General features: G+C 49.1%; 2 protein-coding genes across 2 annotated transcripts in view; one reads left to right on the forward strand and one right to left on the reverse strand.

The window, feature by feature from the left end:
• The window catches only part of C8B (complement C8 beta chain), a 38883-nt gene extending 33004 nt beyond the window's left edge, over positions 1–5879 (forward strand). The window contains 4 exon segments of the mRNA XM_010984578.3: positions 602–755; positions 2828–2896; positions 5031–5076; positions 5078–5879. Of these exon segments, the coding sequence (XP_010982880.2) occupies positions 602–755; positions 2828–2896; positions 5031–5076; positions 5078–5207 (399 nt within the window). The 3' untranslated portion in view covers positions 5208–5879.
• Positions 5880–16068: 10189 nt separating this feature from the next.
• The window catches only part of C8A (complement C8 alpha chain), a 57834-nt gene continuing 55842 nt past the window's right edge, over positions 16069–18060 (reverse strand). Inside the window, exon 11 of the mRNA XM_010984579.3 lies at positions 16069–16274. Coding sequence (XP_010982881.3) covers positions 16123–16274 — 152 coding nt within the window. The 3' untranslated portion in view covers positions 16069–16122. The remainder of the gene's footprint in view (positions 16275–18060) is intronic.

Genomic DNA, 18060 nt, shown 5'->3' on the forward strand with positions numbered 1-18060 from the left:
TTAATTTTATTTTTTTATTGAAGTGTAGTTGATTTACAATGTTAGTTTCAGGTGTACAGCAAAGCGATTCACTTATGCATTCATATATATTTTTTCTAGTAGCACAGGGAACTATATTCAATTTCTTGTAATAACATATAATGGAAAAGAATCTGAAATATATATATATATCCATAATACTTTCAAAGAGCTGCTTGAAAATCACCTCCTGTCCCCCACCAAGGACAGATTAACCACCTGCTCCTCTCTGCCCATCACAAGTTTCCAGTTACCTATAACCACTGTGCTGTAAGTATCCGTTAGTACTTTTGTCTCTGTCTCTTGATTCTGAGTTTTCGGAGAGAGGGGATATTATCTTAATCATTACTGATGCTTCATGCCTGACCCTCAGAAGCTGCTCAGCAAGCGTTTGTTGGCCTGAACTTGAAAGAGCGTATTTGTGACGCTGGGTGGGGTGGGAAAGAGAGAGGACAGGCACCCGCGCAGCTGCATATGAATCCACTGTGGTCTGTGGACCCTGCCCGTTCCTGCGGAGCCTGGCTTCACGCTTCTATCTGATGAGCGTTTTCTGCTGAAATGAACACCTTTGCTCCCTCCCCAGGCAGAGCCTCTGTACGAGCTGGTGACAGCCGCGGACTTCGCCTATTCCAGCACAGTGAAGCAGAACATGAAGCGGGCTCTGGAGGAGTTCCAGAAGGAATTCAGCTCCTGCCACTGTGCTCCCTGCCAAGGGAATGGAGTCCCGGTCCTGAAAGGTACCAGTGCCAGGCTGCCATGGGCGACATCGTCTGGAGGGGCTGCTTCTGGGGTCGGGACAAATCCACACGCCCTCCAGACTATCTCCTGGGGAGTTTCTAAATCAAGCCAGTCCTCTGCCTCAGGCCGCAGGGACTGTCATAAAGTTCTCTTCGTTTTTTTCAGGGGGAGGAAGAGCCCCCTGGCCATGTGGAGCCTCTGAAAGCTGAGCCTCTCCACCCTGACTGGGCATTAGAACCACTTGAGATCTTTAGCACTACTGATGCTCAGGGCCCACCCTTGATCATTACTTGAGGCTCTCATTCTCAGGATGGTTAAACCCTTTCCAGGTAGTTCTAATCAGCAATGAGGGTGTGACTTCCTCTTGCTAAAATCCCCACCTCCCCAGAGCACAACGCCATAGGATTGGACCAAGGAGAACCATGCACTCAGGAGCAGCCCATGGCAAAGTGCACAAGGCTCTTCTCGGGCTGCCTGTGAGATGGCTCGGGGAGCTTTTCACAAACAAAGCCCTGAGCCTCAGCCCAAAATAATTAAAGCGAATCACTGGGATTGGCCTTTGAAGGAGCCTACCAGATGATTCGTTGCAGAGTGTGGGCTGGGAAGCTGTTCTACAGCTGAATTCACTGGCAGGCAGGATCCATGACTGCTGGCTTTTAGACTAGCGGGAGAGCCAGGCTTGACCCAAGAGCCGCGTTGAAACGTACCAGTGTTCGTCCATCTCCCGGGAAGTCAGAACGCAGGCAACTGGGACACGCTGCTCTGGCTGCCGGGATACTTAGGTTGCAGTAACGGCAGCGTTAAACTGAAGGCAGGAACAGGCTGAGGCTGGTCTGCAATAAGGAGTGGGGATGAACTCCGGGACTCTTTCCTATTCAAAGAAGGGGCCCTGCCTGGGCTGAGCACCTTTGTGCATATCCTGATCAATACATGGTGAGAAAATTGGGGCCGTGGGAGGCGGTGGCATGGGTGGGCCACTAGAACTTGATTGCTGATTTCGAGGGTCGCATTTGGGGTCACTGCAATGGGCAAGGCAAACCTGGGGGAGGCTGGGGCCTGGGCTCATCGGCTCCTGTTGTGTTGGGCTGAGAAAGAGTCCAGTCCAGCATGATACCGAGATAGGGTGTCAGGAGCAACTGGGTGTAGGAGATGCCAGCCCAGGGAACCAACTGGACTCCAGGCAGAACCCAGGTGGCAGAGCAAACTCAACAGAGGGGACATAAGAGAAGACTTCTCAGGGAGAAAGATTCCACCTGCCCAGCTGAGATGGAGGGGTGCTGTCTAGCTTCTCGGACGGGACAGAGAGGAGCACAGGGGATGTAAGAGCTTCAGGATGGGAGGTTCTGCCTCCAGGACCAGGACCTGCAAGCGAGGGTCAGTAAAGCAGGAAACGAGGCTGGTTCACCAGCTCCAGGTTTTGGTTGAGGGTTACTGAAATCCCCCTCACCTTGTTTGGAATTTGGACCTAGACAGTGAGGCCCACCGAGGCTGTACTCTGGAGGTAAGGGAGAATATGAAGCCAGAGCCTGGGATGCCCATAGCACCTGGGCTATAAAGGGCAATCCTGGAAAGAGATGCATGTGATCCAGAGGAGAGAAGATCCAGGGTGACGTGTTACAGATTAACACAAAGAATAACTTTCAAAGTGTCAGAACTGGCCAGAGGTGGGAGGAGACAGCTAAGGGTAGTGAGTTCCCCATCACCAGAGGTGTTCAAGCAGAGACTAGACAATTACTTGTAGTGAAATTGAGCATCAATGACCACTGACCCCAGGAACCTGAGTCATGTAGCCTCTGACCTCCAAAAACTGATGTCTAGGTCAAAATTATATTGAGAATACTTTTTCTCAGCAACTCCTTGTCATTCCTCATGGGTGGTAGAATAAACACCCTTTCATGAGCAACGGATCCCTTAGAATAGAGTAGGGATTCCTGGCACAGAACCTTCTTATTTCAAATCATTCAACTAAACATTTGCCCTGTTTTAATAGAAAAGCAGGGACGTGGAGGGAGGAAGGAGTTTCTTTTCCCCACGTGATGTGATTCGTACTCTCTCTGCGCTGTCTTCTCAGAATCACGCTGTGACTGCATCTGTCCTGCCGGATTCCAAGGCCCAGCCTGTGAGGTCACCTACCGGAAAAGTAAGGAGTCTTCGAGAGTGGGTTGGAAGAGGGAAGTCTAGGGAAGTCCAGAGAACAATTCAAAAGAGCAAGAGCAGAGCTAGGGCATGGGGTTGGGAGCTGGACATTGAAACTTGAGATCCATCCTGACGCTTGATTTTATATTTTATTATTTTTTACAACGGTGAGTGGTGTGTGTTACAGGACTACTGGTGCATGGCATCTGCAAGTCATCTCTTTGGATAATTCTGGAATGTTTACCTTCTTTTTTTATTTACTGAACTCCTATTCAGTCCTCAAAATCCAACACAGATGCCCCTTCTTCTGTAAAAATTCCTCTAACCCACCCCCCACCAAGTAGAATTAGTTCATTCTCCTGTGGGATCCCATAGGACTTTGAACACATGTCTAGTATAGCTCTTAGCACATTCTGTTTTGGGTTATGTGTGTGCCCCTCCCCTGTGTCTGCGAGCAGGGATCATGTCCCATTTATCTCTGGGTCCTCACAGTCCCACAGAGTTGCTGCTGTTGAATTAACAACTGAAAGACTAGACTATCTTCCAGCTCTCAAATTCTTTAGCCAGTTTATTATCTAAGAGTTCTCAAAAGAAGTTCTCACTTCTCCCCTTTCTTTTCCTCTCTGGGATGTTTTTTGGTGATACCGTTAAAGAAGGAAATGGCACAACCAATGAAAGCAACAAATATTTATTAAACACTTTGTACCATGCACCTTACTGAAGGTTTGGAATCAGCTGGGGTTCAAATTCTATCTCCATTTAATAGTTGTGACCTTGAGCGAATTACTTGACCTCTTTGTGCCTCAGTGTCCTCATCCGTAAAATGGAAATGATGATATTAACTACCTCACAGAGTTGTCTTGAGTTTCTCCTGAGACATATAAAGCTCTTAGAATGATACCTAACACATGGTAAGAGCAAAATAAGTATCGGTCATATGTTTTAGAGAAAAATAGTGTTACTTTGTATCTTACGTATATTAAATCCTTTAATCCTCCCAGCAACCTATGAAGAAAATATTCTCAATATCCCCATTCTACAGATGAAGAAACTGAGGTTCCGTGGGAGGCTAACCAACTTGCCCAGTGGTCACATGGTTAGTAAGTGTAGGGCCCCAGGTTCAGGTCCGGGGTCTGACTCTCCAGCTTTTGCTCTCGGTGCCTGTGCTGCTCCCCTCCCCAGCAGGATGCTCAGAGGTATCTTCACTCTCTCCTCCTCCATCTCAGCCAGACCCAACACAGTGGCCGGCCAGGATGAGGGTAGTGGCCCAGTCACAGCATCTCTGTTGGTTGGAGGAGACTTGGGAGACCTCCCACTCCAGCTGTCTCATGTTACAAATAGGGAGGCCTGGAGACATGAAGTACCCAGAATGGCACTGCGCGTTAGGCTCAGCCAGACACACGATATGTCATGGTGGACGCTGTTGATTGTTTGCCAGTGTCATCAACAACCAAAAGTCCTCAAGGGAAAGGCAGATGTCGGGGAGTGGGGAGCACAGTGTGATTACCTCATTCAAAACACGCAGCAATCACAGTGAATAACGGAGCTCCCATTTTCTACATGGAGCAGGAGTGAACTATCCAGCATCCTATAACTGGGAATGGTCTAAGCTGGAAACTTCATTTACTCAACTCATACTTACTCAGGGACCCCCATGTGCCAGTTTAGATGCTGGGTTCAGGGGTGAGCAAGCCAGATATAGTTCCTGTCATCGTGGAGACTGTGCTTTAGAAAGATCACCACCATTCAAATTGTTCCAAAAACACATTTAAAGTTCCCATCATAACTGCTACAAAATGCCCTGAGACCTTAAAACATGAAGTGTTGATGGCGAGTTAAGTGTCAGGAAAGGTTTCCCTGCAGAAGTAACACTTAAACTGAGATCTGAAGGGTGAATAGGATTGACCAGATGAATAGAGGACAGGAGAGTATTCTGGGCCCGGGAACAGCATGTGCAAAGGCCCTGTGGTAGAAGGGAGCATGGCGAGGCAATGGCCTGAAAGGAGGACAGTCGGCTGGAGTGGGGAGATCAGAGATTCAGACTCCTAAAGCCTTAGGGTTTAAACGCCTCACCCCTTCTACAGGGCACCAGAGTGTAATAAGGGTTAATTAATGTTCACTGACCTTCTTTCTTATAGATGTCCCCATTGATGGGAATTGGAATTGCTGGTCAGACTGGTCTCCATGTTCTGGAGGACATAAAACAAGACAGAGGCAGTGCAACAATCCACCTCCTCAAAATGGGGGCAACCCCTGCTTGGGTCCCGCTTCCGAGACACTTAACTGTTAAGGAAGGGAGAGCTCCTAGCAGGTAATGCTGCTGTGGGCTGTGCACAGCGAGAGCCCTGAGCCCTCGGGAGCCCAGGCCAGCTCACCACCCACCACCAGCTCCCACCTGGGGCTGGCCCAAGGGTGGAAGGCTGTGCCGTTCAGAATGTTTAAAATAAAGATGTTGTTGGTAAAATGCACATTGATTGGAACAAAGAGTAAGTTCAACAGTCATTGTCTCCTTAAGGGCTTAAGCATTTTGGTCATCTGTGCTTTGCTCACACAGTTTTATTTCACTTATATTTACTTCCAGCCGGGAGCTGTTTAAGGAGTTGTCTACATGGAAGTCCCACTGTCTCCCAGTGATCAGCACATAGTAGGTGCTCCAGGATGAATCCATGAGCAGACAGTGAGCTCTTCCTGTCTAGGGGAGCACCCTGTCTTGCTCCGTGACAATGGTAGTTCATATTTATTAAATGATTACTGTGTGCCGGCCACGGTGCTCAGTGCGTTAACTCATTCCATCCTCATGAAGACCTTATCAGGTGGATGCAGTATTAGCCCTATTAAGCAGCAGGGGAACCGACTTAGAACCATTGACTTGTCCAAGGGTACGCAGTTAGGGAGTAGGTGAGCTGGACTGCAAACCAGGGCACTCAGTTTCCAAAGTTTTTTTTTTCCCTCACATTTTATAAATAAATAAATAAATACATAAATAATTGAAGTCTAGTCAGTTTACAATGTTGTGTCAATTTCTGGTGTACAACACGATGCTTCAGTTATATAGGAACATACATAAATTCATTTTCATATTCTTTTTCACCAAAAGTTACTATAAGACAGTGAATATGGTTCCCTGTGCTATACAGTATGAACTTGTTATTTATCTATTTTTTTATATATTAGTAGTAGGCTCCAAAATTTTAAACTCTTCACTCGGACAACCCCTTCCTCTTAATAAATGGGCATTTGATTAACAGAGAATTTTTTATGAAGTGTAGAAGGTGCTGTGTGATTGACAGATCCCCGCCCGCTGCATCTGAGGAGAGTGGATCGGGCTCCCTTGGCTCCTTGGGATGCTGAGCACAGGGAGCAGTGGTGTGTGTCGGAAGCAGGAGTTCTGGGGCAGAGCTGAATTGTGGTGACGTGAGCGGGTACCCATCGAAGATCCTGAGCTGGAGACAAGAGCAGGGGAAACCGATCACTGAACGAGAGACAGTTTAAAAGGAAAGAAAAAAAAGAGGACAGGGTGTGATGGCTGGAAGAGGAAGCATGTCAGGAGAAGTTCACGCTGGTGGCTGTGGGTCAGTGGGCAGTGTAAACCTCCCCCACCCCTGTACATCCTGCTCTGCTCACTCGTGCCTTTGTGCAAATTGCATTTTTGGGGGGAGAGATGTTTGAAGGGGAGAAGAGAGGGCCGTTGAGCTTTATGTTACTAAAAACCAAAGTATTTCTTTTTTAGCTTGAGTCAAGTGATTGTTTAAGCTTTATTGCTCTCATTCACTCCATCTCATTAAAACATCCCTTAATATTTTCTTTGCTCTTGGGCGCTTCCTGTCCAATGGCATAACTTCACGTGAATTTGTTGAAATCACGTTGGTGGGGGCGGGGAAACCTGTCAGTTGAAGGTGAATTGGTTCATCCTGCTCGTTTTCAACTACTTTGTTTTCGGCCACATCATCCACTTTAAGTTTGCCGCTGTGGGTGCTGGGACCCGAGACCTAACACATCCGGGACATCCAAGCATCGGTCACCAACACCTGCCAGTCTGGCTGGCCAGCTCTCTGGGACTGAGTCACTAGACCCACCCCAGAAGCAGCTGGCTCTTCCCTGCTTGGGGGTCGCTGTGGCAAGCATGGCGATCCTGTCTGCCCTCCTGCGCCCCCGAGGGCCCCGCAACTGAGCTGATGGGTCTGGGCCCTTGTTTGGCTTATCATTATTGCTTTGCCGTCTGCTGTTATTTCAACAGGCTAATCCAGTAACGTTTTATCTCTTTCATTACACCGAGGCCGTATAATTTTCCTGCGTTATAATCTGTCTTCTTTTAAGATCCCCCAGAGACGGGGGAGAGCGGTTCTGTCTTCAGTTGCGGGGAGGCTCCCAGGAAGCCGGCACTAGCACGTCGAAGCAAGAGCCGCCAAATTAAATTCTGAATCTCAATCACAGCCACCGCTTCTAATGGGAAACTTGAGTTGATTATGGAGATGACAGCCCAGGTTCGCGTTTATTGCATTTAGCAGAAATTGTTTATCCGATTAAATATGGTCTTGAAGGAGAGACAATTGAATTGCGGAGCACCGGTGAATACCCGGGTGATGCCCAGGCACTGCTAAACTGTGTAATAATCATATGCTTATTTGTGGGCTGAACTTCCCCTCGTGGCTCTTTTTGCAAACAAATGCATTTAGGAGGAGGCTGCAACATAATGTAAGAATTAAACAAAATAAATGCAAACTGTGCTTTTGGAAAACCTTGGCCAAACTGTAGCTAGCATTGGCATACTGGTGAAGGAGCTGTGGTATCTGTGGGACATGGGCCAGGCGGTAGAGTTTGGCCGTGGTCCTGGCAGCTGGAACCCAGCTCAGGCTAGCTGGATGTGGGAGGGGTTTGCATGCAAGAGCATGAATCTCTGAAATGCTGGTAGCTCCGCCGTGTGCTTGATGTCGGGGCGGGAGCTCTGTGTCTGCACTTCCTCCCTGTGTGACCTGGGGGTAATAACGGAACTTCTGTGGGAATAATAAGTATTATAATTATTTTAACAATAGCAATAATAATAATAGCTGCCAATTATAGAGCGGGGCTCGTTTATGAAGTCTTTTAACCTGCATTACCCTATTTAATCTTTATTTGAATTTGATGGGGTAGATATTAATACAATCATCGGATGACACGTAGGGAAAGCTTCAGAGGGAGACATGGTTCTTACCAGGGATGGGCTGACATGGAAGTCAAGGGGGGATGCTGAGGTGGGAGAAAGGGCATCTGCTGGCAGAGCATCCAGAGGAAAATGTCATCTTGGTTTTAAAGAAGAGAACTCTGTCCTGCTCCCAGGCACTTAGATAAAAAAGCCCTCTGGAGAGAGTGGGGCAGAAGCAGGACGGCCCCGGGACACCGGCCAGGTCTCGTGATCAGCATCTGTATTTTTTTTTAATGGAGGTGCTGAAGATTGAAGAGGTACCAGGACCTCGTTCATGTTAAACTAAGCATGCGCTGTACCACTGAGCTATTTCCCTCCCCGTGATTATCATCTTGATGGACAAATGTTTTGTTTCACAGATTGAAGATATCCTAATGGCAGTATGTCTATTTGCCAATGTTTCCAGGCTCTGCAGACATTGTATTATAATTTACTTGCTTATTGTCTCCTAGTCTTTCTCAAGCATTGTGTCCTGGAAGGCAGAGATAGTGTCTGTCTACTGCACTCACATACCCCAGGTACTCAGTACAGGGCCTGGCACAAGCAAGCAATGATAAATCATTGTTGCATGAATTAATGAACTAATGAAAAGGGACGTGAGCAGGGCCAAGGGCAGAACCTTCTTAGGCAGGTGAGAAGCTTTAGTAAATTGGTGGTTTATGATGGTGGCATCATGAGATTTGGGGTGCAGCCACCTTGAGATAGAGGCAGACACACAGCAAGGGCCGGGGGAGGCACATTCAGCCAGCTCGGTGGGCAGCAGCACAAAAGATGAGTGAGACAAAAGACGCACAAAAATAGCTGCTGTCAGGTAGGGGCTGAAGGTACATGTTAGGGGAGTTGTGACACCCCCTGGGGACCACCAGAAGTCTTCAGGGACTGTGCAGAGGAAGGGAGCAGAAAGCTGTCATCACTGGTGGGATAAACCTGAGAAGCACATTTACAGGTGGAGGAAGAAACCAAGGCTGAAGAGGGTTTGAAAGCCCGCCCAGTGCGCAGCAGAGGGAAGATACGAATAAAGAAAAACTTAGAGGAAAAAAATGTCTTCCAGCGTTCTGCCTTCACCGCCTTTCTCATTTGTGGGTTGAGCTGCAATCCGTCATGACCACCTAAACCCTGACAGCAGCACACTGAACCAGTGTACTTCACATCTTTGGGAGTCCCTGTTTACGGAATGTTGTCACAAAACCAGATTTTTCCATAGGATGTCGTCTTCTTGGAGTTGTCTTTCAGGAATGTTAATTCCAAGGTTGAGAGATGCGGGATTCAGAACTCAGGGGTGGATCTGCTGCGACACCTGGCAGGGGAGGTAGGGGAGCATCACAGCCTCTTGGGTAGAACCGGAAACACAGGCGAGGAGGCCGAGGGGCATCGTGCTCAGAAGTGTGCGCTCTGGTGCCACGCCGCTGCGTTTGTGTCCTGGCCTGGCTCCGTGACTTACTGGTTTTGTGGCTTTGCACAAGTTCTGCACCCATCTGTGCCCCTGTTTCCGCATCTGTAAGATGTGGCTGGTGATGGCAGCGTCCTCCTGGGGGCTGGAAGATGTGAACTGACCAAGCTCAGGCCCGTGCCTGGACCAGTCAGCCTGCCGCAGTGTCCCAGACATCCTTGCTTCTGGGGAGTCTCAAAACATCAACAAGAACTAGGGTTTGTGTGTTTGGTTTTCTAAAGTTGTTTAAAACTGCTTTAAACTGGTTTGGTACATTGCAGTACTAAACCTACTCTTAACACAAGGGAACAAGAAAGACATAAAATAGCTTAGCTCCTAGGGGATGTCTTAATAAAGGACAGGGAAGGCTTTTATATCCCAATCTCTGGGTTATTAAGGGAAAATGTAACAGCATAATAACTAATATTTGCAGAGGGCATTACCAGTTACAAAGAACTTTCACATACCTAATCCAGTTTAATCCTCTCAATGCCTGGAAGAGGAAGGATTTATTATCTGCCTTTGACAGGTGATGAGACGGAGCCTCGGAGAGACTGAGCGAGTTGCCCAAGACCACACAGCTCAAAAGTGGCAGAAAGGCCTCAGTCCAGGGCAGCTGCTCGGCTACTTCCCACCGCAGCAGAATCAGGACCAATTCCATCCCCCGGCAGGTGCCTGCCTGCTTGCATAGAAGAGACAGAAAGGGCCCTGGGCGGGCATCCCTGCAGTGGAGAAGCAGAGCCGTTTAGAAGGCTTTGGGGTGGACAGACACATGTCAGACCCCATGCCACCACGTCCTAGCTGAGCAGCCTTGATCATGTCCCTTCTCCTCTCTGAGCTTCAGTGTCCTCATCGGAATATAGGGCCAGTAATCCCGATGGCACAAATACGAGGATTAAGTGACAGGACACGTGCAAAGGGACTGCTCTCACCCCAAAGTGCCTGGCACATGGCAGTACCCCACTGCCTCTGCCTTCTTGGGTGCTGAGCCACCCAGCCCTGCCTGGCATCTGCCCCTTTGTACCCTGCCTAGCATCTGTCTCTTGTTGAGCATGGAGACCGCAGTTTACAGATTTTCTGTAAACTGCATTCTCCAGGAGGAAATAGGACTTGTGTTTGCAGTGGGGAATGCTTGGAGGATTGTCAAAGGAAGTCAGGTGGCTGGTCTGACATTCACCTCTGTGCAGGAGGCCGCCCGGGAGCCCGAGCAGCGCCATTATCGGAGGCTGCGGCCACCAGTTATCTCGCGTCTACACCTTGCAACCCCAGGTGCTCCTTCATCCACCACTGACCACTGTCTGGTACCCACTCCTCCTTCCCCCACCACCTCCTGCCAGAGGGGCCTCCTTGCTGATAAGCAAGTTCTGTCCGTATCCTAAAAACTATCTGATTCTGGCCCCTTTTACCCCAAACGCCATTCATCCATCAACTGCTTGCTCCACCTGCTTGGTCAGGAAGATGGGACTAGGGGAGGGAGACAAAGAATAGGTAAAACTTCTTAGCTGCTATCACTGAAGAAATAGAATGGATAAATAGATCCATCAGACGTGTGTCATGCCACTGGACGGCAAAGCCCATTTGTTAAAAACAGGTTAGGACGAGAGGATTTATCTCACATTTTAAGCTGTTAATATAGAAGGGAAGCATATTTCCCTTTTATCTCTCCCAGGGGAGGGGGGACCCCCTGGGCTACGAATGCAGAATTTTTAACTTGATTTGATGGGCTTTCCTTCACTAAGGTGGAAAAGGTGTGCTCTCTTTCAAATTTACTCAGCCTCGAAGAGTGGTGCGGGCTGTCCTCTGATGTCCCGGGAAGGCGGCAGGACCTGGAGTTCTGTGAGAACATCTTCCACGGGGTTTCCTCCTCGCTGCCGCTGCACGCGACATGCAAAGGCCTCGGCCTCTAGCATCTAGCACGGAGGGACCAGAGAAGGAACAGCATCCAGACTTTTACTGGGGAGCTCCCAGGGGCCCAGGCACAACACTAGGTCCTGGGGCTCCAAAAGTAAGTCAGAGTCCCCATCTGCCCAGCAAGGTGTCACTGGTTGGAGTGAAAGGTATGGCAAGTGCTGGAACCCAGAGCCAGACGGGGGAGCCAGATGGGGGAGTAGCACCTGATGAAGTGTGGGGTAACGGAAGGGGTTGGGTTGGCTTTCTGGGTGAAGGGACACCTCGTCTGTACCCTGCAGAGTGCTGGTAAAAGCTAGGAGGAGATGAGGTGCTTCTAGGGTAGTAGGTACAAAGGCCTGGAGGGGACAAAAAGCCTGACCTATTTGAGGAATTAAATTGGAAATAGTTCATTTATTCAATCAATATGTATTGAACCCCCTCCTCAGGTCAAATATTAATGAAGGGAGACAGACCAAGACGAAGAAAGAAAGAAAGAAAGAAAGAAAGAAAGAAAGAAAGAAAGAAAGAAAGAAAGAAAGAAAGAAAGAAAGAAAGAAAGAAAGAAAGGAGGGAGGAAGGGAGGAAAGCAAGAAAGCAAGAAAGCAAGAAATCTGTCATTTCAGATAGTGATGTGTATATGAGAAAAATAAATGAGGGTGAGGTCTTTGGAGGAGGGTTATTTGAGCAGAGATGGGAATGAAACAAGGGAGTGAGTCTTGGAGGAGCTTGTTTAGAGGATGAGCATTTCAGGTGGAGGAGAAAGCAGGTGCAAAGGGCCTGAGGCATGAGTGAACTTGGCAGGTGTGAGGAACAGTAAAAAGGCTTTCATGGCTGGTGCAGCATGACTGAGGGGAGAGTGAATGGAAGGAAGTAACGTTAGAGAGAGAGGTGATGGCTAGGTACACAGGCCTTTGTGGTCCTGTTAGGGATTACAGACTTTTGGCTCATATTGGCTCATAAGATCTGCAAAGGGAGATGAAGATGGAGTGGTACCTGGTCATCAGACCAGACAGAACTTTGTGAATCCTGGTGGAAAGGCTTGAGCTGTGTAACAGTGTCTGTGGGGCGTGGAGCCACCAGGAGCTCCGGAGGAGAGCAGGGACATGGCTGGAAAGTGGCCGTCTGTGGAAATCGTCCCAAGACCTGCACGGCTGCCCTTAGGAAAGTCCCAGTGACCAAAACAACAGTCCAAACCCAGCTCTCCCCAGCCTGAGGGGGACCAGGGACCACATCCTCAGGAGCTGAGCAGCCCCCGCCCTGTACCTATCTCGTGGTTTCCCACCTCTGCACGTCCTGTTTTGTCCCCAATGTCCCGCCCCTTCTTCACTTGGCTTTTCTAATTCCTGCCGGTTTCCTAGACTCTGTTGACCATTGTCTCCTATCCAGCTGTCTTCCTGCTCCCCAGGCTGGGCTTCCTGCTGGTTCACAGGCCTTCTCCACCAGACGGGCATTCTGCCAGCGCCAGGACTGCGTCTGACCCATTTCTGGCCCTCCCAGGAGCCAGTCCAGGGCTCCCCAGAGTGCTCACCCATTTCCCAAGCAGCCCCAATTTTCTTTCCGGACAACAGGTGTCCTTCTGCTAATCCGTATCGCCATCCCTGCCTCCCCCAGCACCCGGAAGCATCCATCCGCCATCTCTCATTTCTGCACCATGGTTTTTGAAGCCGACCCTTTCTCTGTCCATTTTCTTCACCCTCAAGGCATCGAGCTCAGAAGAGATTCACTGAGTGCTGAACTCTTTAGATCTTCCTCTCTCTCAAAGCAGAAGAAAAGAAAAAAGCCGCTCCTTACTGCTTTTCATTCTGTCATTAATTTACTTTTCAAAAGACACCTTGTCAAGCTGAAGATTATATCTTTAAGCCGTGTTTTTACATCCACTACCTATAAAGCCTTAGATTATAGATCTCCTGAAAGGACCTGGGGGAGAATCCATTTGACGAGTTTTCTGCCTCTGGCGTGGTGAGTGCCAGGCATTCCTGAAGGGAGACGCGCTGATGGGGGAAGGGTGGCTGCCCAGCGAACTGCTGTGGCCGCTGCGTTTTAATTTCTCCAGCTGCTGGGAGTGCAGCATCCTCAGAGGAGCTGGAGGGACGCCAGCCGTGGTTCTGTGGCTCAAACGACAGGAAGATGGCCTTGCTGAGCTGCTGGTCTGGGTTCACAGGTGATCCGGGCAATTGCTTCATCCCAGTGTTCTCATCTCACGTCTAGATGACGATACTTACTTCCTAACGAGCTTCCTGGCCTCTGGTTTCTTCCCCCCACCCCTCCCCTGGCTGGCAGCACAGAGCAGAGGTTGGGGAGCATGTGTGTGATGTACTGCGTTCAGACCCTGGCCAGCCTGCCAGGTCTGGGACCCACGAGGCTCAGTTTCCTTAGCTGTAAAATGGGACTCATGAAACAAATCTTAGAAGGTCCTTGTTAAGACTAGATAGGTTCACATATAAACCTTACCGTGGTGCCCTTTTGTCTTGTTGCACACCCCGTGAACATGTAATGACACCTCCGTTCTCAAGGATTCTCACCCTTGGCTGCATTGGAATCACCTGGAGAGCTTTTAAAACTACTGATCTCCACGGAGCTGTTTGAAGCATGAAATCTGAAAGTACGCAAAAGCACCTGGCATGAGGCCTGGTACATCCATCTCAAAAACATTTCAAAATGTACCATACTACCATTAGGAGAAGCTGAGTACAGAGCACACAGGCACTCCTTGTACATTTTTTTTTCAACTTCCTGTGAATCTGTAATTATTTCAAAATAGGAAGTTTTTAAAATGGAAGGAAGAAAATCCTTACTGCTCTCAGACTCTCATCTCCAGAAATTTGGATTTAATTGGTTTGGGGCACACCTAAAAGTCAGAGTTTTTAAAACTCCCTAGGTGATTCTCACCAGCAACCAAGGCTGAGAACAACCGCTTTTAGATCAAGCTTGGCCTGGCCAGTCTGGCCTTTTGTCACTTTCTAGCTTGTAACTACCACTCCCTGGTGAATAATAAATGGGAATTAATTATTAACATAGATTAAAAGGTAAATTAATGGTAGGATGAGAAGCAATATGGGAGTCTTATTTCTCACTTCTTTCAGATCTCAAGAGTTCGGAAATGAACTTCTAAACTATAAGCTTTAACTAATAATAGTAACAATGACAACAAGGGTGATGCTAGTAATTGACATGTGACAGGCATTGTGCGAAGTATCTTATGTGACTTATTTTAGTCCCCACTCCCCATTTCCAACATATATACACCTACACACACCCCTAATATTCCTTCTCAAGTTTAGACTTTGTGACATGCTGAACTTAAGTCTTAAAGGTCTCCTCCCTCTTTGCCTAATTCAAACCCCCCCCCCCAAGGTCTGGGTCACCCCCCATGCTGTATATAAAATACACACAAGGAAAGGTAAGTCTCTCTCCCACCTGGCCGCCTTTGGCATTTATTTTGGGTGCCACATATTCTGGCACTAACTGAGCAATTAATGTCCTGTGTCCCTAAAAGCCCTTCTAAGTCTTTCATGTATGTAAGTGTATATATACATAGTGTATGTGTATATGTGTGTGTGTGTATGTCTTATTATCACCCTAAAAAGATTGAGGATTCTGGAAGGATAGGGGGCACTAATATATATTGTCAGTACCGACTGGGAATGTAGAGTCGCCTTCCAGGAGCTCACAATCTATAGGGGAAACTTTTGGGTCAACAGAAAAGTCAGCGCAACACACACATTCTGTCTTTGAGGCCTGACTGGAGCGGAGATACGGAGGCAGGCTGGCATGACTGGCTCTCCCACTGGTGGGTCAGGGCAGGTGCCCTGATGATCACTGGGCAGCCCCTCCAGATTCCCCCACTCCGCGCTGGGAGGCTGACTAAGAGGGACCACATTTTTGAACTGACTTTTGAGTTGAGCCCCTCACCTCTTCCTCAGATGCTTGTGAAGTCCCTTCAGTTCAAGGCGCAGCCCTGGCCTCTGGGGATGCGGTGCTGGGCCAGACAAAGGGGATCCCCACCCTCAAGATTGCCGTCTGTGGGGAGACAGGTCATAAATAGTCACGGGAGGTGTGGGACCCGGTACATAATTACTAATTGTGAAAAATGCAGTGAGGGTAAAGAATAGCGGGCTGTGAGAAAGTAATTGGGAAGGAGGGGATGTTTGTGGTAAGGACTTAAGTAAACAAGAGAGGAATTGAAGGAAAACCAGAAAATGCTGGGTCCCAGTGAAGGACAATTGAAGGACCACAAATCAGTCTTCCATTCTTTCTCCTTATTTCAGTATGTCTGCTTATTTTACCAACTAATAATGGTTCTACAGATGAACAGATGTATTTCTCAAAGAGCTGAGATCATTCTCATCATCCTTTGTTTTATTGGCCATTGATTGTTTCAAGAGCATCTGCCTGACTGTGTTTCTAACATCCTCTAAGTTCCTCAAAGATACGGATTGATTTCTCCTTTTTTTTTTCTTTCTTTCCTTAAAAAAAATTCGGGGGGATGATCCAGAGTGCTGTGAGCAGATAACACTCTAGTTCACACCTAACACTGAGCTGTGACTGGCTGAGTTTTGTGAGTAATAGAACAGTGGTGGTCGATGGCCCGGCCTGGTCTTCGGCCAGGGACTGGCAGGACAAAGACAAAGTCCGTGCTGATTAACGTCTTCTCTCGGCCGAGAGAAGTCTGTATCCAGTGGTCGCTGTGGGTGGGTGTTACTCCGCTGCCTGTGCCCAGAGGCCCTCAGCACGCCCTGGTCTGCACTTTCCTGCCTGGACAGGAGGCGCCTCCGTTCTGGGGTGCAGGGTTGTTGCACTCCCTCCTCCTTTCCCGGGTCCCAGCGCTACAAGCAGACCAGGCGCTCCAGCAGCTCCAGCGACCGTCCGACTTGGCTCCTGCACAGAGAGTTTCCCAGAGTGGGAGGAGGTTAGCAGCCGATGGGAAGGTTCAGAGGGAGACCCTGTCCCATTGCCCTGGAGTGATCTGTGGTCTCTCCTCGGGGAAATGCCTTGGTGTAGCCAGTCGGGACCTCTGTGCTCACCGCCTCACATTTAATTTGAAACTCCAGATGGAGTGAGGAGAGGATGCTGGGAGCCCGTCTCAGGAAACTGGAACCCATGGTTCCATGGAAGATGGGTAGCAGAGAGAGGCAGGGAGGTGCGCTCCTCTGGAGGACTGACTCTGAGCCAGTGAGGGTGCCAAGAGCAGGCAGCAGACCCCGGCTGGAGCTCCGCAGACAACGGCCAGCCAGACACCCCGGGACAAGGATGGCTGGGCTTTGGAGTGAGGGTTTGCAAATCCAACCGCCTCAGACTCCAATGACAAGGCCACAGTGGGTGACAGATCCCCTGCCCAGAGCATCAGAACACATGCTCTGACCGCGGCCTGTCTCTGGGTGTCGGCTCACAGGCTCCCTCCACCCTGGCTGCTGCCTCCTAGTGGTCCTGTGCGTTTGAGTCAGCCCGTCTCTCAGCCTGAGTCTTCACCTGTCAGTGTGAAGGATGGGCTAATCCATTACGGCTTTTCTATCATTTTTTATTACTGTTTTTTTTTCTTGAACGAAATCTTATATGGGCCCCAACATGGATGAGAGTGGGGCTGTTCTGTTTGAAGCTGGGCACCTGTCAGGTTTGCCCTGCTGCCCTAGGGCTGCCCCTGTAAGACCACAAGTTTCCTCAGATCCCAGTGTGAGTATCACTGGATTAGATTATCTTCAAGTCCCTTCCGGCTCTGTAATTACACGCCCGGTGGGGCAGCCACAGCAGGGCTCTCTGTCTATTTCGCCCACCTCTGTGGCTCGGTCCCCACAGGCAAAATTTTGCAGGGAAAAATCCCTCAGGACCTACGTCAGTGGGTCTCTGTGGTGGCTGACACCCCAACCTTAGATTTCCTTGCCAGGTCGGTCTCTCCTGCTGAAGGTTCAGTTTGATAGTCCCAAGGCCACCTGATGGCCAAACCCTGCTTGGAACAAGGGTAATAGAACACCTGTGAGGTGCTTGCCACCGACTGAATGTAATCTTGCGGGAGACATGGGACTGTGAACCCCCTTCTGCACCCTGCCATCCCCTCCACCCCAGATCATTGGCATCACGCCCCCCTTTCTCCAATGCCTAGTATATGTACGTATGACTCAGCATGGCCGCCAACGAGCCCAGCACCAGATCATTGAATAGACATATGGAGATAGTCCACATTCCCTGTTCACTTTGCCCTTACCCTTAGACAGGGACCTAAGCAAGTCACTGGCTCTGAGGACCCTTGACGTGCTGTAATTATAGTTAGCCAGGCAGACCTCACGTCTGTCCCTTAAGCTAGGTCAGTCCCTGATCATGTCTGTCCCTGATAACTATGACCTGGGACATACCTTCCCTCTCCACTCCCCGAAAGTCAGTGCCATCATCTCCAAGTCACTGTCCACGTTCCCCCAATTTTCGACTCTTAGGATGCAAATCAGAATAATGTAACAACGAAGAGCTTGGGTCTTAGCATCAGACCATGTGGGTCCAGATCGTGGCCCTGACACTCCCCTGCTAGATGACCCAGCACGTTGTCCCACCCTCCTCCTGCCCCAGTGAAGTGGGGTAATAACAATATTTATCTCGTAACATTCTTGGGGGAATAAAGGAGCTCATGGATGGACAGTGATGCAGTAGTGCCCAGCACAGGATGAGGGGGCGTTAC

The sequence above is a fragment of the Camelus dromedarius genome, chromosome 14 (genome assembly GCF_036321535.1).
Source record: "Camelus dromedarius isolate mCamDro1 chromosome 14, mCamDro1.pat, whole genome shotgun sequence".
NCBI lineage: Eukaryota > Metazoa > Chordata > Mammalia > Artiodactyla > Camelidae > Camelus > Camelus dromedarius.